This window comes from Diplotaxodon limnothrissa, linkage group LG18 (genome assembly GCF_057381915.1).
Source record: "Diplotaxodon limnothrissa isolate DT_005_m linkage group LG18, D_limnothrissa_male_GT1.1, whole genome shotgun sequence".
NCBI classification, from domain to species: domain Eukaryota; kingdom Metazoa; phylum Chordata; class Actinopteri; order Cichliformes; family Cichlidae; genus Diplotaxodon; species Diplotaxodon limnothrissa.
This window is the reverse complement of record NC_140613.1, coordinates 40,959,366-40,977,149: the sequence shown is the minus strand read 5'-3', so window position 1 is coordinate 40,977,149 and position 17,784 is coordinate 40,959,366. Positions and strand designations below refer to the sequence as shown.

General features: G+C 40.8%; 1 protein-coding gene across 1 annotated transcript; it reads right to left on the bottom strand.

Moving 5' to 3' along the window:
- Nucleotides 1-968: 968 nt before the first annotated feature.
- On the bottom strand, nucleotides 969-2,015 carry ptf1a (pancreas associated transcription factor 1a). Its single transcript, XM_085378697.1, has 2 exons — nucleotides 1,397-2,015; nucleotides 969-1,171 (listed from the first exon to the last, which is right to left on the bottom strand). Exons 1-2 carry the CDS (start codon nucleotides 2,013-2,015, stop codon nucleotides 969-971), a joined length of 822 nt encoding a protein of 273 aa, XP_085234823.1.
- Between the last annotated feature and the right edge of the window lie 15,769 nt (nucleotides 2,016-17,784).

Sequence of the window (17,784 nt, the reverse complement as noted above, 5' to 3'; positions counted from 1 at the left end):
CTGCTTTCCCACCATACTGTTGCACGCCCGCGTGCGCTTTAAACACCTTCAGCTGTCTGTGGGTGTACAGTGCGCCTCATTAGCATTCATTTGCATATTTATGTCACAGCATTAGAGCGCTTTCTTCTTTCATTCACTCAATCACACTTTCAGGTCAAAGCGCGTCAGCTTCCAGCGGCCACTGCGCAATTCCACGGCAAGGAGGATGCTCCCCTCACCCATTCATCGACTAACACGCATGTGTGTATTTTAAAGGTGTGTTATTGTTATCTGAGAGTTCCGAATTCACGGTGATTTTTAAAATCTGACGATAAAAAGTTTGGGCAAACAAGCAATAAAACTGCGACTGGTTGGATTGTTAACTGGTTCAAGAACGGACACATTTGTGCTGCTCTCTACAAAACACATCGTTAGTGTGATAATCCAAAGGCACAGCTCACAGAGCTCACACTTATGCGCAGCAAGCCGTTTTCAGTAAGACTGGCGCTAAACATTTACATTCAATAGTTTCATCTTCTGTGAACACAGAAATGTTTAACGCACACAGCAATAATAATAATAATAATAATAATAATAATAATAATAATAATAATAATAATAACAATAATAATAATAATAATAATAATAATAATAATAATAATAATAGTCTTCTTATCAGTTGGTTCTTTTATTTGAAGAGAGCATATAAATAGAAATCATTGTGGACCGATATAAAAATACATTTTGTCTTACAGTACATTTAAATTAAAACATATATTATCACCTGTGAAACAAAATAAATACATGATTGCCAGCTGCTTGAATTACAAAAATAAAATTATCAACATGATAAAACTATGTACAGCACTGAGGCCAGTATGTAAAACTGTAAAATCAGCTCACATGCTGCTCCTTTTCACATTAACAGACAATAGCGTGATACACTTTACAGTCGTCACATTTCCATGGCGCAAGGCTTGTGCTGCTGTTCAGGCCACCAGGTTGAAGGGAGGCTCGTTTTCGATGTCTGTGAGGCCCGGTTTACTGTGCAGTTTTCGGGGGTCCTCCGGTGTCCAGACTTTTGCTGTACGGATGATGTTCTGCTCCCGGAGCTGCTTTTCATCCGACCAAGACAGCGAGTGACCGGCCAGCGGAGGCAGGCCGTAGTCGGGGTCGCTTGGCGAGGGGGACCCTGGAGGGGGAAAAGCAAAAATTAATAAAATTTTCACAATTGTTTATTTTAATTTCCGCACCACTTTTTTGGCTTTGTTTTATTTTGCTTTTTTCGCACCATGACACCATAAATCTGACTCTGACGATTGTCTGATTCAAATTAGATGCGCCCACGAGTCTCTTATTACGCATAAAGGCAGGCTTGGTTCCATTACGACCACTGTAAAAACAAAGGCGCACTCACTTGTTCCTCTGTGGCAGATGATTACTTTCTTGGGCTGCGCGTGCATGTCGCTGCTGGAGTTTCTAATAGGAAGGTCAGACTGCACGAGCTCAGCCAGGAAGTTGATGTAGCCGATGGCCAGCCGCAGAGTGTCCACTTTAGAGAGTCTCTTCTCGTAGGGCAGAGTGGGGATGTGGGAGCGTAGGCCCTCGAACGCGTCATTGATGGACTGCATCCTCCGCCGCTCCCTGACGTTGGCCGCCTGCCTCAGCTGCTGCATCTCCATCTCAGACCTCATCCGCCTCCTGCGCTTCAGCAACGGCCCGCCGTGATGGCCCATCCGAGGAGACAGCTCCGGCGTGCTGTCTGCGCAGCCGTAGGAGAAGACGGAGGACGAAGAGGAGAAGGACAGGTTGCCGATGTCGTAGTCTCCATCGTGAGGCGGTGCTCTGCCGCTGCCGTCTTTGCTGTAATAGTCTTGAAAATTACCCGAGAGGAAGTCCACTTCGTCATCCAGAAAGTCATCCGTCTCCAAGTGTCCATCTCGAGAGGACTGGTCGGTGAAAAACTCGTCATCGTCGAAATAAGGAGGGGAGGAGAAAGAGTCGAGTCCAGAGAAAGGGTCCAGCACCCCATCCATGTTTGTTTTCTTCCTGCTGTTACTGCGGAAACAATCACACCCGTCTTTCCTTTGACACTGTGCTCGCGCTCTGCACTAGCTGAACTTTTAGCTGAAGAACAGGCACGCGAGGGTTCTTTATAGCGACATCCATAGTCGCGTGCCGTTTGCCAGGCGGGCCAACCAATCACAGCTCGGTCCGTGAGGCGCACCTCGAGATAGTCCCCCAAACCACGCCCCTTGTCCCCGCTGTCCGAGCTTGCTCTGACGTCTTAACTGAGCTCCACCAGCTGGACCGTGCTCAACAGCCCCACGCTGTCACCTGTGCACGACAAAGAACGTTTATACAGTGCAACGAAATCTTTTTTTTGGCACATGTTCCATGAACACTCCATTTGCTACAACATGTTTCATAAAATGCGCAAATTGACATCTTAAACCCGTCACAATTAAGCAGTTACAGAGAGAGGTGTCTCCATTCCTTAATTTGTTTGTTCGTTGTCTAATTAAAGAATCACAATTAGCAAAAATAAAAAAATAAAATAAATAAAAACAAGTATTAGAAGATGATGAGCAACAGTCTGTACAATCCAACATTCATGAGCTCCGTGACTGGTTACTGTGCAACAGGCGCGCGCTGTGGTAACGCCACGAATGACAAAAAGATATCTAAATTATTATTATTATTATTATTATTATTATTATTATTATTATTATTATTATCCATCAATCAGTTTTTTTCCACTAACCTTATCAGGGTCGTGGGGAGGGTGGGGGGTAACCCCTGTACAGGTGGCCAGTCTATTGCAAGGCTAACACAGAGAAACAAACAACCTGTTGTTGTTGTTGTTGTTGTTGTTGTTGTTGTTACAGTCACAATTTCCTTTTCTTAACAGTCAGTTTCAATTGAATGAATTTCACTTAAATTTCAATTAAAACAGACAGGCAGGCAGCGTATCACAGGCAGCACGCGACAGCGATGATAATCATAATAATATCTTTTTTCCGTCACGCTCCATTTATGGCCCCAGCTGAAAGTCACTTTTAGTCTTCCTTTTTGGACGGAGCTGCAGGGAGACGGTCACACACGCTTGGCTTGTACTTGGTGAGCTTTTTCACAAATGGAACTCTGGCAGGTTTCAGTCGCTTTTCTATTCCCGCTCTAACAATGAGGGGAAACCGTGCGCGCGCGAGTGCGGCTGTGTCATTTATCCAACAGTAAGTGGGCAGCGCTGCCGCAGTAAATAAGTGCACCAGCAGAGCGGTCGATGCGCCACTTGTGCCAGCCAGTGCGGGTTTGACTGGGAGGACTGGTTGACAAATAAAAGCACAGTGGTGGGCCCCGGAGCGCGCGCCTCATTGACACACGCGACAAATGAGCGCACCCCGGTGTACCGAAGAAGACTGCCCGCCGGTCTGTAAATGCGCGTCTATTCACGCCATTCACTGCAAACACTGACTTTGTTCTGCGGACAGAAGGGACCTTCTGCAGGCAGGCTACGTGCGCGCGCACTGCGTGTGTGGACATCGGCGGAGAGATGGAAAGCCGCGGCCGTGGGAAGAAGGCCACTTGCGTCCTCATCGCCTTCAATGCAACACGTCGCGTTGTAAATGAGACTGTGTTGCTGTCTGCGTGATGAAGCTGTGGGCCCGACACTTCCGCACGCGCATCCTCTAAAGTCGTCTGCAGGACGCGCGCGCTCGCTTCTGGACTGAACGTGGGCCTGCTGAGCCGAAAGCCGCACAGCTCCTTTACGCGAAGTCTGTTTGTGAAAATGTGTGAACAAACGAAGACCTGCAACCAGGCATTCCGGCTGTTCTCTAAGCACAACTTTCATCTTTCTTCATTTAGCTGGATCCTGTGTGGAAATCCACGTGACGAGCGTGGATTGACTGCAGTTAGATATGAAATCGAAACGAAATTTCTACTTTGTGCTTTAAGGCTGTTGACGTTGGCGAGTTTCGGCTTCTGGAATTTGCTTGTGTCTCGCTAGCAAAGAAAAAACAGTCCTCCCTCTCGGACACCCCACGATTACCACTTTGTCAGTAAGACAACAGTGCCTGTGTGTTTGCACTGACATACTACAAAAGCGTGTGTGTTTGTGTGTGTGTGTGTGTGTCACCCCTCCCATTGCTGAAAACCAAATGATGAACCGTGCAGGTTTTTAACGCGCCGTGACCGCGCGCTCCACGCAACGTCATTGATAAACGCAGAGTGGCTCTGAACGGGCCGACCTGCGCGAGCGCAGCAAGTGTTCAAGTTCCCATGCGGTCCCTCGGTCTGCAGCATGCAGCAGACTGGACGGTGCATTAAAAACCGGCCACACCGATCACGATGTGCATGCGAGGAGTAGTGGGTGTACAAAAAACAAAAAAAACAAAAAGCAAAACCAAAAAAAACGCGCACCTGCTCGTGACGTAAACCTAACAGAATCTAAAATAGAAACCAAATTAAATAAATGACTCGCCTGCTTTTCTAGCGTTTACATCTGATTATTATGAGTCAAACTTCTTTATTATTATTAAACGTCCTTTAAGTCAGCTTAAATAAAAACAGCATTAAAAACGGATTTCTAGCCTTAAAAATATGAAAAATGAATAAACGGTTAACTCTCTATTTATTCATCATTATTATTGTTATATTTGGGGGGGGGGGGGGGGGGGGTATTGTTGTTTTCTAATTTTATTTTCTAACACTTTTAAGTTTCCAAGACAGACACAATTTAGGACATGACAGGAAATCATTCGTTATTAAGAGGAATCACTTTCAGTTGGATCCATTCATACATCACATGATTTCATCCATTCTGTGAGTATCAGCTGTCAGGAAATAATTTCAATCATTGTTACATTAAAAAAAATGACAATCTTAAAATAATTTTGTTTTAAGTAATAAAAAAATTGTAATTATAATTTTAATAATTTTTCAAGTTAAATTATATCAGGCCTAATCAAACTCATCCTCTGAGTCTCTTGTCAGACGGTACATGTGTTGCCCTAGTCTTGGTGCCGCAGTGCCAATGAGCAGCGTTCTGAAGGTGAAAAAGAAATCCAGAAAGTGAGCTGTGGCAGATGAATGTGTGGAGCTAATCCTGCCGCACAATGATTCAGTGCTTAATCCTTGTAATCTCTTCCTACAGGGGATTATCCATCTGGATGACTAAAGCAAATTAATGGGATTTACTGAGCAGTAATTTAACAACTTGATCAGTATCTTCAACCATCAGTGACCTTTGCTTTAGTACCCACTTGAAGGCAACTGCTTTCATCTCTCCCTGGCTTACTCGATTTGGAAATCTATTTTGTTTGGAGTTATTACCTCATCAAAATCATTTGTTGCAAATATAAAACTCAATTAGCTTTCAGAGTATATTAATCTCAATGTGACATTTAGATGTTTTTGAAACATCATTCATGGGACATGGGCGATGTCCTCTGCAACATGTTAGAGGATTTTAGTATTTTTAAAGCGGTTAAGCATTTATACAAGCTGATACTGACAGTAAGTTGTTTGGCTAAATATCTGTTTAACAGAAGATTAAAGTTTGAGTAAAATATTAACCCATGACTTGGCATTTGATCAAGAAATGCAGAGACCACAATGTGTGTGTTCTAATAAACAGAAAGTTTAAGTGAACATTGTCAGTGCACCACTTTTCAAATACAACTATACACCAATTTATAACATTTGTTTTGTATTATTGAAGGTTTTTCTACTGCAAGAATTTGGACTTCTAACCTTTCAAAGCAATGAGAAATGGACTGCTCCTTATAAACACATCCCATCCACACAAGCACCTGTAATATACATCTAAGTGCTTTTTTATTTATTACTGAATGTGAGATCATCAAACAAATTTTAGCCTTCGTCAAAGATAAGCCAAGTATGCACTTTATAAATGATTTTGTTTTTTAAGAGGTAAAAAATAGTTATCCAAACATCTAATTGTGTGTGGAAAAAGTCATTGCCATAAAGACAAAAGTGTGACGAATATGTGAAAAGAAAGAAAAAATATTGTAAGGAAGAGGGCAAATACTTTTTCAGCACTGAGCACTGTGTGGCGTGGATCTAGAAGAACCTTTGCTTCATTCGTCTTTGAAAAATAAATTCAATTTCAGTTGAGATGTACTTATTTGTTCATGCAGTCCTCACACAGGTGAAATCAGCAAGAAACCTGTAGCTATTACAAAGTATGAGAAGTAATTGAATCCAGAGAGTAACTTACTGAAATGATAGGACAGTCAGTCAAAGGTGGGATAGGCTATACACCCCCCCCCCCCCCCCCCCCCCCCCCCAACCCTGACAAGAAGAAGTGAGGATGGCTGGAATAGAAAAGTCAGATTTCTTCGTGCTCAATGAGATACTGTATTAATTGGCATTTATGGTAAAATCAGTTTTAAGTCATTTGACCAAACAACATCTTTCAGAGAGGACAGTGAAAAAGAAAAGCTATGTGAAGCAGCAGCATTCTTACACATCTGCAAACCAAACACATGTTACAGTCTATGATGCATCCTTATTACCGCCATTCTGTCTCTCTTTCCATCCCACAGGCTCAAGCATACATATATGTGCACAGTGATAAAAGCAGGTCACAGGGTATCAGCATGTGAGCTGCTGCATAAGCACCAAGGAGGCCTGAGAGTCTCGCCACATGTAATCAGAATGGAAGTAGTGCATGGACAGACAACTCTAAAATAATAATAACCTAACATTGCCATGTGAGCAGCACTTGGCAAGAGTGGGAAGGAAAATCTCCTTTTTAACAGGAAGAAACCTCCAATACAACCATTCCCAGGGAGAGACAGCCATCTACTGCAACTGGTTGGGGGTGAGGGGAATAAGCAGACAAAGGAGAGGAGGGAGGACAAACGATGGGAGAAATTGAATGACATTAGTGGGGTATAAACACATGGGAAAGTATTTTTCCAGGCTAAATGGGGACCTGATGAGGTATTGCAGAGCCGTTTCATCTCCAGTTTATGAGCTTTAAGGCATATGTATATGAGTTACACCAAGAAGTCAAGCATCTCTGGTTTGATGTTTTCTATTTGGATGTCACAGTATTAACAAGACTTCAATGCGTCTGAAGTCACAGATAAAGTGCCAGTGAAAGTTTGCAAACCCTAGAAAGTCATTTTTCCCAGCTCCAGCCATTACACCACTGCCTTTATCTTGGCAGGATCTGCTCACAACTGACCTTTATCCATGATCTATCAGAGGAAAGAGACTGAACATAGAACTCATTTCTTGCCTCTTACATAATTCAAGACTGGGGGGAAGTGGACCTCATGCTCTAAAACAGACCTAAAGAAGAGGATATCATCAAGGTACCCAAACATTCAAAAAAATTCATAAAGTACTTCTCCATCAAGGCCCTTGCAGGCATCACCAGGCTGTACAGATGGCTCGTGGGTAATAGAGCCCCAGGCAGAAAGTCAATGCCACAGTCATAAAAACTGTATGGCTGAAGAGAGAGGGCTAAATCCTTGAATACTTCAGCAAGGTCAGGGACAGAGGTTAGATTAGGCAGCTCAGCAGGGGAGGACTGAGTTATAGCCAATTCTTTTGGCCACAAACTCCAGCCAGATATCCTGCCCTTCAACAAGTCTATGTTGGGATTGTGTGTATTCAACCAAAGGAACCCAAGGACCAGGGGAGTGTTGGGTGCATCGAACAAAAACAGACTATTTTTCCTGGGAGCCTGGTGCCATTCAAGGTGGAAACTTGCAGGGATTCTGAGAGGGGGATAAGAGAAATGCTGAGCTCTTTAACCAATGATCGATCATGTTTTGTTCTGAGTCAATAGGTTCTTGACAAGAGTGAGTGTGAGCGCTTACAATGAGTTTAGCTGAACACATAAGTTGTGCTAGGAAGATATTACTTATCTTGCCTACCAATATTCCTCCAGTTACTGGCGGGCAAAAGATCACGCCTGCCAGGTACAGGAGTAAACAAAGTGTCCTTACCACAGGATAGACACTCATCAGAGACCATCCACCTCCTCCTCGCAGTAGGTGAGCGGTGAGCCCGACCAAGCTGCATTGGTTGTTCTTCACAATCCTAAGGCTCATTTCTTCTGGGACTGGAAGAGGTGGACAGACAACGATAGCACTTAAAGAAGGAAGAGTAGGCAGATTACGATACTTTATGTGACTGATTTTAACATAAATTCTATTTCAGCTAGTTGCTGAAAAGTGGAGCTCTGGAGAGAAATGTGACAGTATAAGAGTCAGTTTGAAGCTCAGGTAGGACTGGCTGTACCAAAGGCAGCAATCTAAAGGTGACCTCCATATTTGGAACAATTTGTCTGAGTGGATACCAGTCAGTGTTTTGAATTACATCTCCAGCTTTGTTTGATTCAATCATAACTCAAATGTATCTTTATTGTTTGGGCTTTAATTTTTGGCTTTAAGTTTGACTTTATCCTTTTAATGGTCAAACCTAATAAAAGTTATTATGATTATGATTGGGATTATTATTATGTGAGTATTATTAGATCCCTTTTCTTAAACCTAACCAAGTTGCTTTTTAACTGTGATTAACGGTGCCATTTCCACTGCTGCAAATACCTTCCTAGAACACTACATACCTCCTTTACGGTCACTTAGATTAAACAACTTATCATGATTCAAAGTAAAACTTACTTTGGAACTTAATTGAGTAGCATCAAACAAATCTGGGGTGGCCCTGTTTGTTTTGCTTGACCAAATGACTAAACATGACATTGCTTTTGTAATGAAAGTTCAAGTCTGTGTTTAAGTATACACTGTCTCGCTTCCAGACAATATCAAGTGCATGGCAACTTTATTATAATCCAAAAAAGTCCTTCAGGGTGGGGTTGCGGGGGGTGGGGTGGGGTATTCATCTACTGTAGCTCTAATTGATTTGGGCATTAATCTGATGTTAGAGGCAGACTAATATGTCAGGAGACTGGAGAGAGAGTACAAGTCTGCCTGGAGGCTGTTGATGACGACAAGAAGGATTGGAGAAGATTAAAAAAGATTTCTGAGTGTTATTCAGAAACAACTGGGCTGAATGGTTTGTGTGTTTGTCTGTCAAAGCAGCCTTCCAGGCTCAGTCCTACTTCTAAATGCACACGTGAAGACATTAAAGATATATTAATGACATTATTTATTTATTTATTTATTGAGAAAATTGCAGGTTTCCAGGGTAATTTCCCTGTAACGCCACATGTTTAAAAATTGTACCATTAAATGCACACATTGCATTTAATGTAAATAGCATACAGAAGGCAAAAGCACACCTTAATCATTTTTCTTTAAATCAATGCTTTAAATGCAGAGAAATGTAAACGATGCATATCTGATTAACTTGATATAACTAATTGTTACAATACATGGATGTCATATTCTTTAATATCTAAACAAATAGATACATTTCGATATCTGCAACATTTAGTGCAGCCTGCACTTTGTACAAATACAGAGCTCAACATATGCGTTTGTATTCTATCATTTCTGTAACCCATGTACTCCCAATGGACACGAGGTGTAGTGTTTGCTGTGTTGTGCTAATCCCTCTGGAGGACAGTCAGGGTAACGCTGCAGCAGAGCAGAGTTATTTAACACTCAGTGGTCTACTGCCATCATGTGGTTACTGGGGAAAACGCAATTCCAGTATGCAGGCTGATGGCTGCATTTTCTCTCCCTTGTCTCACCAAATATGTACTGATGCCCAACAGTGTGACAGTGTGTGGCAATAACATCTCCTATGTTCATGTAAATCTGCAACCAGAAAGTTAGATTATTTTGAAACATGCATAAATGCAGGAAGTAGTTTAAAATTAAAAAATGATCAGGATTATTAACCTGCTACAAATGGTATGACGTTTTGTTTCCAATTGAAACCTGCAGCCAGTGTTCATTTGTTAGAAATATGGCTCTGCTTAGAATCTCAGGGCACCTGGGTGTACATGCCACATGGAGGACTGACCAGCACTGTGACAGTGGTACAGCGAGGCGCATAGCAACAGGAACTAAGTCAAGTCAGATTATTTTTTGGAACATAGAACTTTCTCAATTTAGACATTAATATCAAAACACAAACAGGAAAATCAAAAATGAGCATGCCAGGAGAAAATGGACAGATGAAGCTGAATATGCATCACAGATGAATATTAATCCAACACATGACATCTCTGGTTTCAAATTACTCCTGAACAATAAAGGGTTGAACAACCAAAACTGGTTCACAGGTATCCTTAACGTTCTTATATATATCAGGCATTAGGACATGTTGCCTAGCAACGTCCTACTAACACCTAAAATGAGCTCTTTGTACTTTGCACTTACAATACCTTATAGTTTGTTTTATCATTTTCACTGATGGTGTACAGACCCTGCTTCCAGGTCCAAGCTCTTACTGCATTCATTAATGTGTTGTAATGCGTGATCTGTGGTACCAGCACCCCAATACACACTCAAAAAAAGGAAATTGGGTGGTTGTTACATTTACAAAAGTCTAACTTGTTATTTGAACAAAACACTTTCATGTTTCTATGGTGAACATAATGAACTCATGTGGGATCTGCATGAAATTCAACAACTTCATTTGTTCTTGTTAAGATGACATGATACAATCTAGTAACAGTGGTTACAGTGGCCTGGACAAAACTGACAAGATCACATGAGATTTCAAACCACAGGAAAATCATTGGAGTTCTAAGAGGCAGACAACCACACACACACCGCGTGTCTGCTACTGCTATTAATTGTGGTTTAACATGTCAAGGACAACACGTAAAGAAAATTCTGCATCAAGGCTTACCATATGGAAAAGAAATAGTAAAAACTTATATGTGATCATGAAAGTGGCCACTTTCTCATTACTTTCATACATTGTTTTAGTAAGTATCCAAAACATACAAGTTTCATTATATAATTTTTCAAGGGATCTTATATCTGTTTTCACTCTTATATGCTTTTCATACAAGTTTCACACAAGACAGATACAAACTTTATTCCATATGGGTTGAAATCATAGCTTTCCTAATTTTGTTCAGTTGGGATCGACAACTCGGTGGCGCGGTGGTTTGCACTGTTACCTCACACTCAGAAGAGTCTGGGTTCAAATCCACAATGCAGCTAGTTTATAGTAGGTTCTCTCTGGGTATTGTGGTTTCCTTCCACAGTTAAAAGTCATACAGTTGTTAGAGTTAGGTTCATCTGTGATTCAAAACTGCCCATAAGTGTGAATGCAAGTTAAATGGTTGTTTGTCTCTCTGTGATAGACCTGCAACCTGTCCAGGGTGTACCCTGTCTCTTATCACATCTGGCACAGGCCTCCCAACCCCGATAAAGATAAGAAGATGGATGGAGCAGAAGTTTTTGTAAATCCATTAACCTTTTATGCTGACCAGACTCTAGACTTTGTTGAACGTTATGCAATATGAAGATAACATATAATGTTTAAGTGACCAAGTAGTATTGGGGTAAAAGTTACTGAATAGTGTTGGAATAAAATGAAAAGAAATTGTGAAGGACTAAAATATTCCAAGAGCTCAAATTACTTCATTAGTCATGTTTTATCAACAAAAATGCACAGGTTTATTAAATCGTTTAAGTTGCTGCAAAAGCAAAACATCTGTGTGCAACTAATGTCCACTATTGAATTAAATCCAACATGTTTTTTTAGTGCAGGAAATTGGGAATGGCTCCCTGGTTAAAAAATCTATTGAACCTACTCTGAGCTAATGTTGACTTTGTTCTGATCTTTGTGACGCAAAGGATTGAGCACAACCTAATCTGAAGATGCACTTATCCCTGTGTCCCTTGCTGACAATAATAGTCCAACAGGAAAGCAGCATCCCTTGGAAATCCAGTCCCCCAGGAAAACAATGGAAAGCCAAATCCTCTTGAATCTATAAGGTAACACGGCAAAAACCAGGAGAAAAAACAAAATTACAAAGAAAATATTTGCAAATTCACAGTTTGGGCAGTGGTTGATCTTCTCAACTGCTCATCTCACAGAAGACATCCCCCCCCGCTTCCGAGATAACATCTGGCCTCATAACTCCTGTGATATCAAATCAATGTTGTTTACATTTAGTCACCTGATGTCCAGCCACCTTACCATCCTCTCTCTATCTACTCAACTTTTCCACAAACATGATTTAAAATGAAGGTTAAACTTCACTACTTCACTTCATTACATTTTCTTCTTTTTTATGTTGTACTTTGTTATGACCTAATCATTCAACCTCATATGAAGGTACTTCACTTTGTGCATCATTCAGTTTATGCATTGTCACCTTTAGATTTATCAGTAGGTCAAGTGTCACATGAACAAAGGCCAGACTCTCAGTGAGACAATCGTTAATATATTTTCTTATTCCTTATGTTGATTAAACTCCACCTGATTATATTTAAGAAATTAAGCACGACCAGCTATCAGCAAAATCACATGTTGATTATAATTCTGTGTCTAACAAGTACAAAACACAGTTTCTCTCATTCAGAATCATGTACAATGATGGGTTGGTGATACATTTCTTATCTTTCCACCTCTCTTGGCAAATGCTTTGGATCTTGTTTCATTTATTACAACAAAGCCTTAAAAGTAAACAGTGGTCATTGTCAGCCTCTCTGGCTTTTTATTGACACATCTGCAGTGCATCTTTAAGTTCAGTTTTTCAGACCTTACAATATAACTACAGGTCGTTGGCTCAGGGTTCACCAGACACCAAATACATGAATGGTTCAGGAAAAACTCACTATCGGGCTAGCAACGACTTCAGTGGGTAGATGAAGCTGAGGATCAGGAATTTTTCATACAAGCCATGCAGTAGCATATTAATGACTAACCTAGCGGCTTCTCTTCATTGGCTCCCTGTTAAATCCAGAATCCTATTTTCCACCCCCATCAAAATCACTCGAATCAGCAGAGTTCAAACATCATAACAAAGAGTGTCGATGAGGTGATGAAAACTCAGCTCCCAGTTTCAGTTCAGGAGACAGACATCCGTTAGGCTGAAAATGTTCCTTTTTGACAGAGTGTATAGTTGGGGCTGGATTGGATGACCTTGAATTGTCCCTTAGTTATGCTGCAAAAGGTGTAGACTGCTGATGATGCATTCAGTGTCTCTTCTTCACTCACCCTTTTTATTCATTATCAAAATCTAAGTCAGCTTTATTGTCAAAGACCATATGTGCAGTCATACACAGGAACTGGAAACTGCAATGCTCCCATGGCCCTCAGTGTACACTAAGACAATATAAAGATAAACAGATAAAAATAAAATAAATCAGGAGATCAGGAGAGATCTTCTGAGATGTGCACACACAGGGAGTTGGTGCGGCTTGCCCTCTCCACAGCAGCACCATTGATGGTTAGTGGAGCATACATGGTGTGAGCTCTCCTGAAGTCTATGATGATCTCCTTAGTCTTCTCCACATACAGGTTGTTGTTGCTGCACCACTCCGCCTGACTTCGCTCCTGTAGTAGGTCTCATCGTTGTTGCTGATGTGACCTACCACAGTTGTGTTGTCTGCAAATTAGATGAAGAGGTTGGAGCTGTGTGATGGTGTGCAGTCGTGGGTTAGCAGGGTGAAGAGAGGTGACCTCAACACACATCCTTGGGGAGCCCCTGTATTCAGTGCTCTTGTGCTGGAGGTGTTGCTGCTGACCCGTACTGCCTGCTGTCTTCCTGTCAGGAAAACCAGCAGCCAGCGAGGTGCTGATCCCCAGCAGATCCAGTTTATGTCTGAGTTGCTGGGGAATGATCATGTTGAATGCTGAGCTGAAGTCTATGAACAGCATTCTAAGGTATGAGCCTCTAGTGTCCAGATGAGGCTGAGTGAAGGGCAGTTGAAATGTCATCATTGGTCGAGCGGTTTGACCGGTATGCAAACTGAAGTGGATCCAGGTTGGGGGCAAGAGATGTTTTGATTTGATGCATGGCTAACCGTTCAAAGCCCTTCATAATGATGGGGGTGAGTGTGACCGGACGTTAGTCAAGAAAGCAGGGGGGAGATGACTTCTTCGGTACAGGAATGATGGTGGAGGCTCTGAGGCATGTGGGGACAACAGTCTGGCTCAGTGATGTATTAAAGATGTCCGTGAAGACATCTGTGAGTTCTGCAGCACAGTCCCTTGGTGCTCATCCAGGGATGTTATCAGGACCTGGGGCTTTGTATGTATTGATCTTGGCAAGGGATCTCCACACACTGTCTGGGGATAGTGTCACCACCCGGTCATTATGGGGAGTCTTCAAAGCGAGTGAAGAATTTGTTTAGCTCATCCGGTAAAGAGGTGGAACTGACAGCGGTCTGCAGTGTGCGCTTGTAGTCTGTGATGGTTCGTATTCCTTGCCACAGCCTCTGAGTATCTCTGCTGTCACTAAAGCTTTGAGAAATCCTCCTGGAGTACTGACAAGAAAAAGACACTATACCACACTGCATACAGTCATTATTTATTATTAATCTCTGGATCTCTTCTACAGAATGTCTTTTTCCCGTCTTCACCTCACCCAGTTATGGCAGATGGCCCCGCCCCTACCTGAGCCTGGTTCTGCCGGAGGCATCTTCCTGTTAAAAGCGAGTTTTTCCTTCCTACCGTTGCCAATGTGCTTGCTCAAAAGGGGTCATGTGACTGGTGGTGCTTTGTCTATTGTGTGGGGTCTTTTCCTTAGAATATAAAGTGCCTTGAGGCAACTCTGTTGTTGTGATTTGGCGCTGTATGAATAAAATTCAATTGAACTGAACAAAATTAAGTTGTATTCACTGTGTGTGTGTGAATTATGTCTTATGTCTTCGCTAATAAAGCAGGCTGGATCACCTGTGGAGATACTTTACTAATAAAGCTCACTGGGCTTGATTTTCCAGTCCTCTGATGTCTACGAAAGATATCAACACAACCATGATGATGATTTGTTGTAAATAGAGATCAGTCATGGAAGAGTCAATAGTTATTTTATTATGGGCTGATCAATAGTTATGGACATATAATCATCTCTCTACAATACAACATAAGATCATAAGAGCATGACAGACCACTTCAACAGAATTTCATATTTTAGAAAATCAATAAATAAGATCATAAATAAACCAAATACATGTTTTCAACTTAGATATAGATTCGTAAGTACTAATATTGTGTCTGCATGCGTTATGAAACACCCTTATCATTTTCTGTACAAACACCAGAAATCGGTTGCAGGGATAAGTAGAGAGTTAATTTACAGAATGACCCAATGAGGCTACCAGACCGTACAGAGGGAAGGCCCAACATAGAAAACAAGAGACTCAGGAAGCACTTTATAGAGACCTTGCATCCAATGTATCTTCGACATGGTTTTATATATATACAAATGATACACATCCAAATTTCGAATGCACACACACACACACACACACACACACACACACACACACACACACACACACACACACACACACACACAGACTGTGATTAACAGATCAACATGTCTGGGAGACCCTGATTTTAAAAATGACCTGTTCTTTCCCGTTCCTTCCTGAGGAAAAACGCAGAGAATCAGGGAGCTCAAATCCGCCACTGGTTGGAGTTGCAGAGATGTTCAGCATCAGTATATCTAAAGTTGAATGAATGTCCAGAACTATTAAAAAACTAAAAAGATACATAAAACAGAAATTGCTAAATCTTTATTTCTTTTCCCATTTAATTCTATATTCTGCTACTTGGCCACACTGTATAGAGAAAAAAATTCAATGACAATCAACTCTTTAAACTCTTTTAAAAATAAAGGTATTTTCAATTTCTTTAGTAAAATTCAACTAAATATTTACAGAATAGGAGTCATCAGTCCTATTTGATTCTAATCTGACTTTTCAGGTCACTCGGTCCTGCTCCTACCACCTGAGGAATATCACTTTCTTTACATTTATGATTCATGGGTTTATTTCATTCTTTTAACAAACCAGAATTATTATATCTGAGGGTTTTTTCTAATTAACGTTTATTTCATTCTAACTTAGTTCCCAGTTTGTCTTAATTGCTTGAAAATATTTGGGTTTATTGTTTCTATTTGTCTGGGTCTTAATTTTAGTCTTCCTAATTATTATTGTATGCCAGGCACATATCAGAAACAAGATTTTAGAAAATCAAAATAGGTGTTACAATAAAAACACAGAGAATTTTTAAAGTGGTGACTCACTCTTATAGAGTCTTAGCAAACACATCCATCAAAGTCTCATCAGGCAAGCTGTGATATCATTTGACCAAACTAACAAATATTAATACTTCTTCTGTATTATTTATTCCATTTTAGTTCATTCATTTTTTGCAGATCTATTTTCAGTTTTTAGTACGTTAAATATAAAACCCTTTACCAGATATCAACCACAAATCAATAAATAGATTCTAAACTGTTCAGAATGTCTGGCTCCACAATGCATTTTGGAACTGCTGTGCATACAAACCAGAGTGCAGCGAGCGCTCCTCACCAGCAACCAGGGAGCTGCTCCCACTTCACGCTTAAAGACAATTTGCTGCACTCCTCAGTTGTAGAATGACCTGCCTGAGCAACTCCAGCACGCTTTCTTTCCTGTTAGAGAATCATTAAAATCATTGGATCTTCTTGTGAATTTTAATATATAGCTTTGACCTGCTAATTTGCACTGCTCTCGAGTGGTTGTCATTATTGAAATTAACTTGTACTGCCAGTGAGTTAGTGCAATGTTAGCAAATCAGTCACAGAACATTCTCCTCTTGTTTGTCATGTCTGTTTGTCACAGATACAACAAAACAGAGATATTTTCTTTACATTTTCTCTGGCAGCCCTGATCTTCCACAGCTCTTTAACATTTTTGTTTTTATCACTTTTAATAATCTTAGTTTAGCTTTTATTTAGCAGTCATTTCTGCATGTCCAACCAACACTTTAATTTGAGAAACGTGCAAATTTTAATACAGGACATTAAAAATGTATGTCTCCCTGCTTCCTGCTCACATTTGTGTCATGTTGTCCGCACTCAACACGTCTCCCCAAACTCACAGACAGTAAGCTTGCTACTGGAATACAAAAGAAATGATTCTGTAAATGCAAAAACCAAAAATCCAAAGCATATTCAATCTGCAGTGGTATGGCCCTTTCATCTTGATAAGAAAGGTGTTTTACGCTGAATATGGCTCACTGTCATTATCATTAAAACACAGAGGTAATCAAATCCTGTACAAAATTACGTTCCTTCACCACACACGCTAACACACACACCTCATCATTACAAAAGAAGAAAATAATACAGAATACTTTCATTAACAACACTTCATCATTATTATCTTAGAATCATCTGCAGAATTCTCTGAATCCTACTGATGATTTCCAGATTGTTGAAGAAATGAATGGCAGTTTGTTAATAGATACATGTTGGTATACATAGCAGTTGTAGTAGTATAAATGTCATTATCACAGTTTAACAACATGAAGTGGCTCAGAGAGAATCAGCTTGGCCCTAAACATTTTCCTTTGTCACTGATGAAGCAGCTTCTTAGCCAAGAAGTCAAATCTAAGACCCAGATGAAATTGGAATGTCTTCTCATTTTAGTACCCAGGTCAAAATGTCTCATTATGTGTAAGCAGTAACAGGCAGCAACTTCACGTCAGTACTGAGTTATTTCTGTTGAAGGAGAAGTCTGCAAAAATGTGATCAGCCCAAACATACTGAACTTAATAAGCTTCAATCTGGTTTTTCTGGGTACTCCAAGACTTTGGCACACTGACATATTTTAATTCCAAAGAGACAAAATCAGAATCAAAGCAACGTGGATTCAAACCTTTACCCATTAGTAT

Bases quoted from the DNA above. Each gene is read 5' to 3' on its own strand.
- ptf1a (XM_085378697.1), bottom strand. From the start codon at position 2,015: ATGGATGGGGTGCTGGACCCTTTCTCTGGACTCGACTCTTTCTCCTCC. The intron at 1,172-1,396 runs GTGAGTGCGCCT...TTCCCCCTCCAG, and splicing joins CATCTGCCACAGAGGAACAA to GGTCCCCCTCGCCAAGCGAC.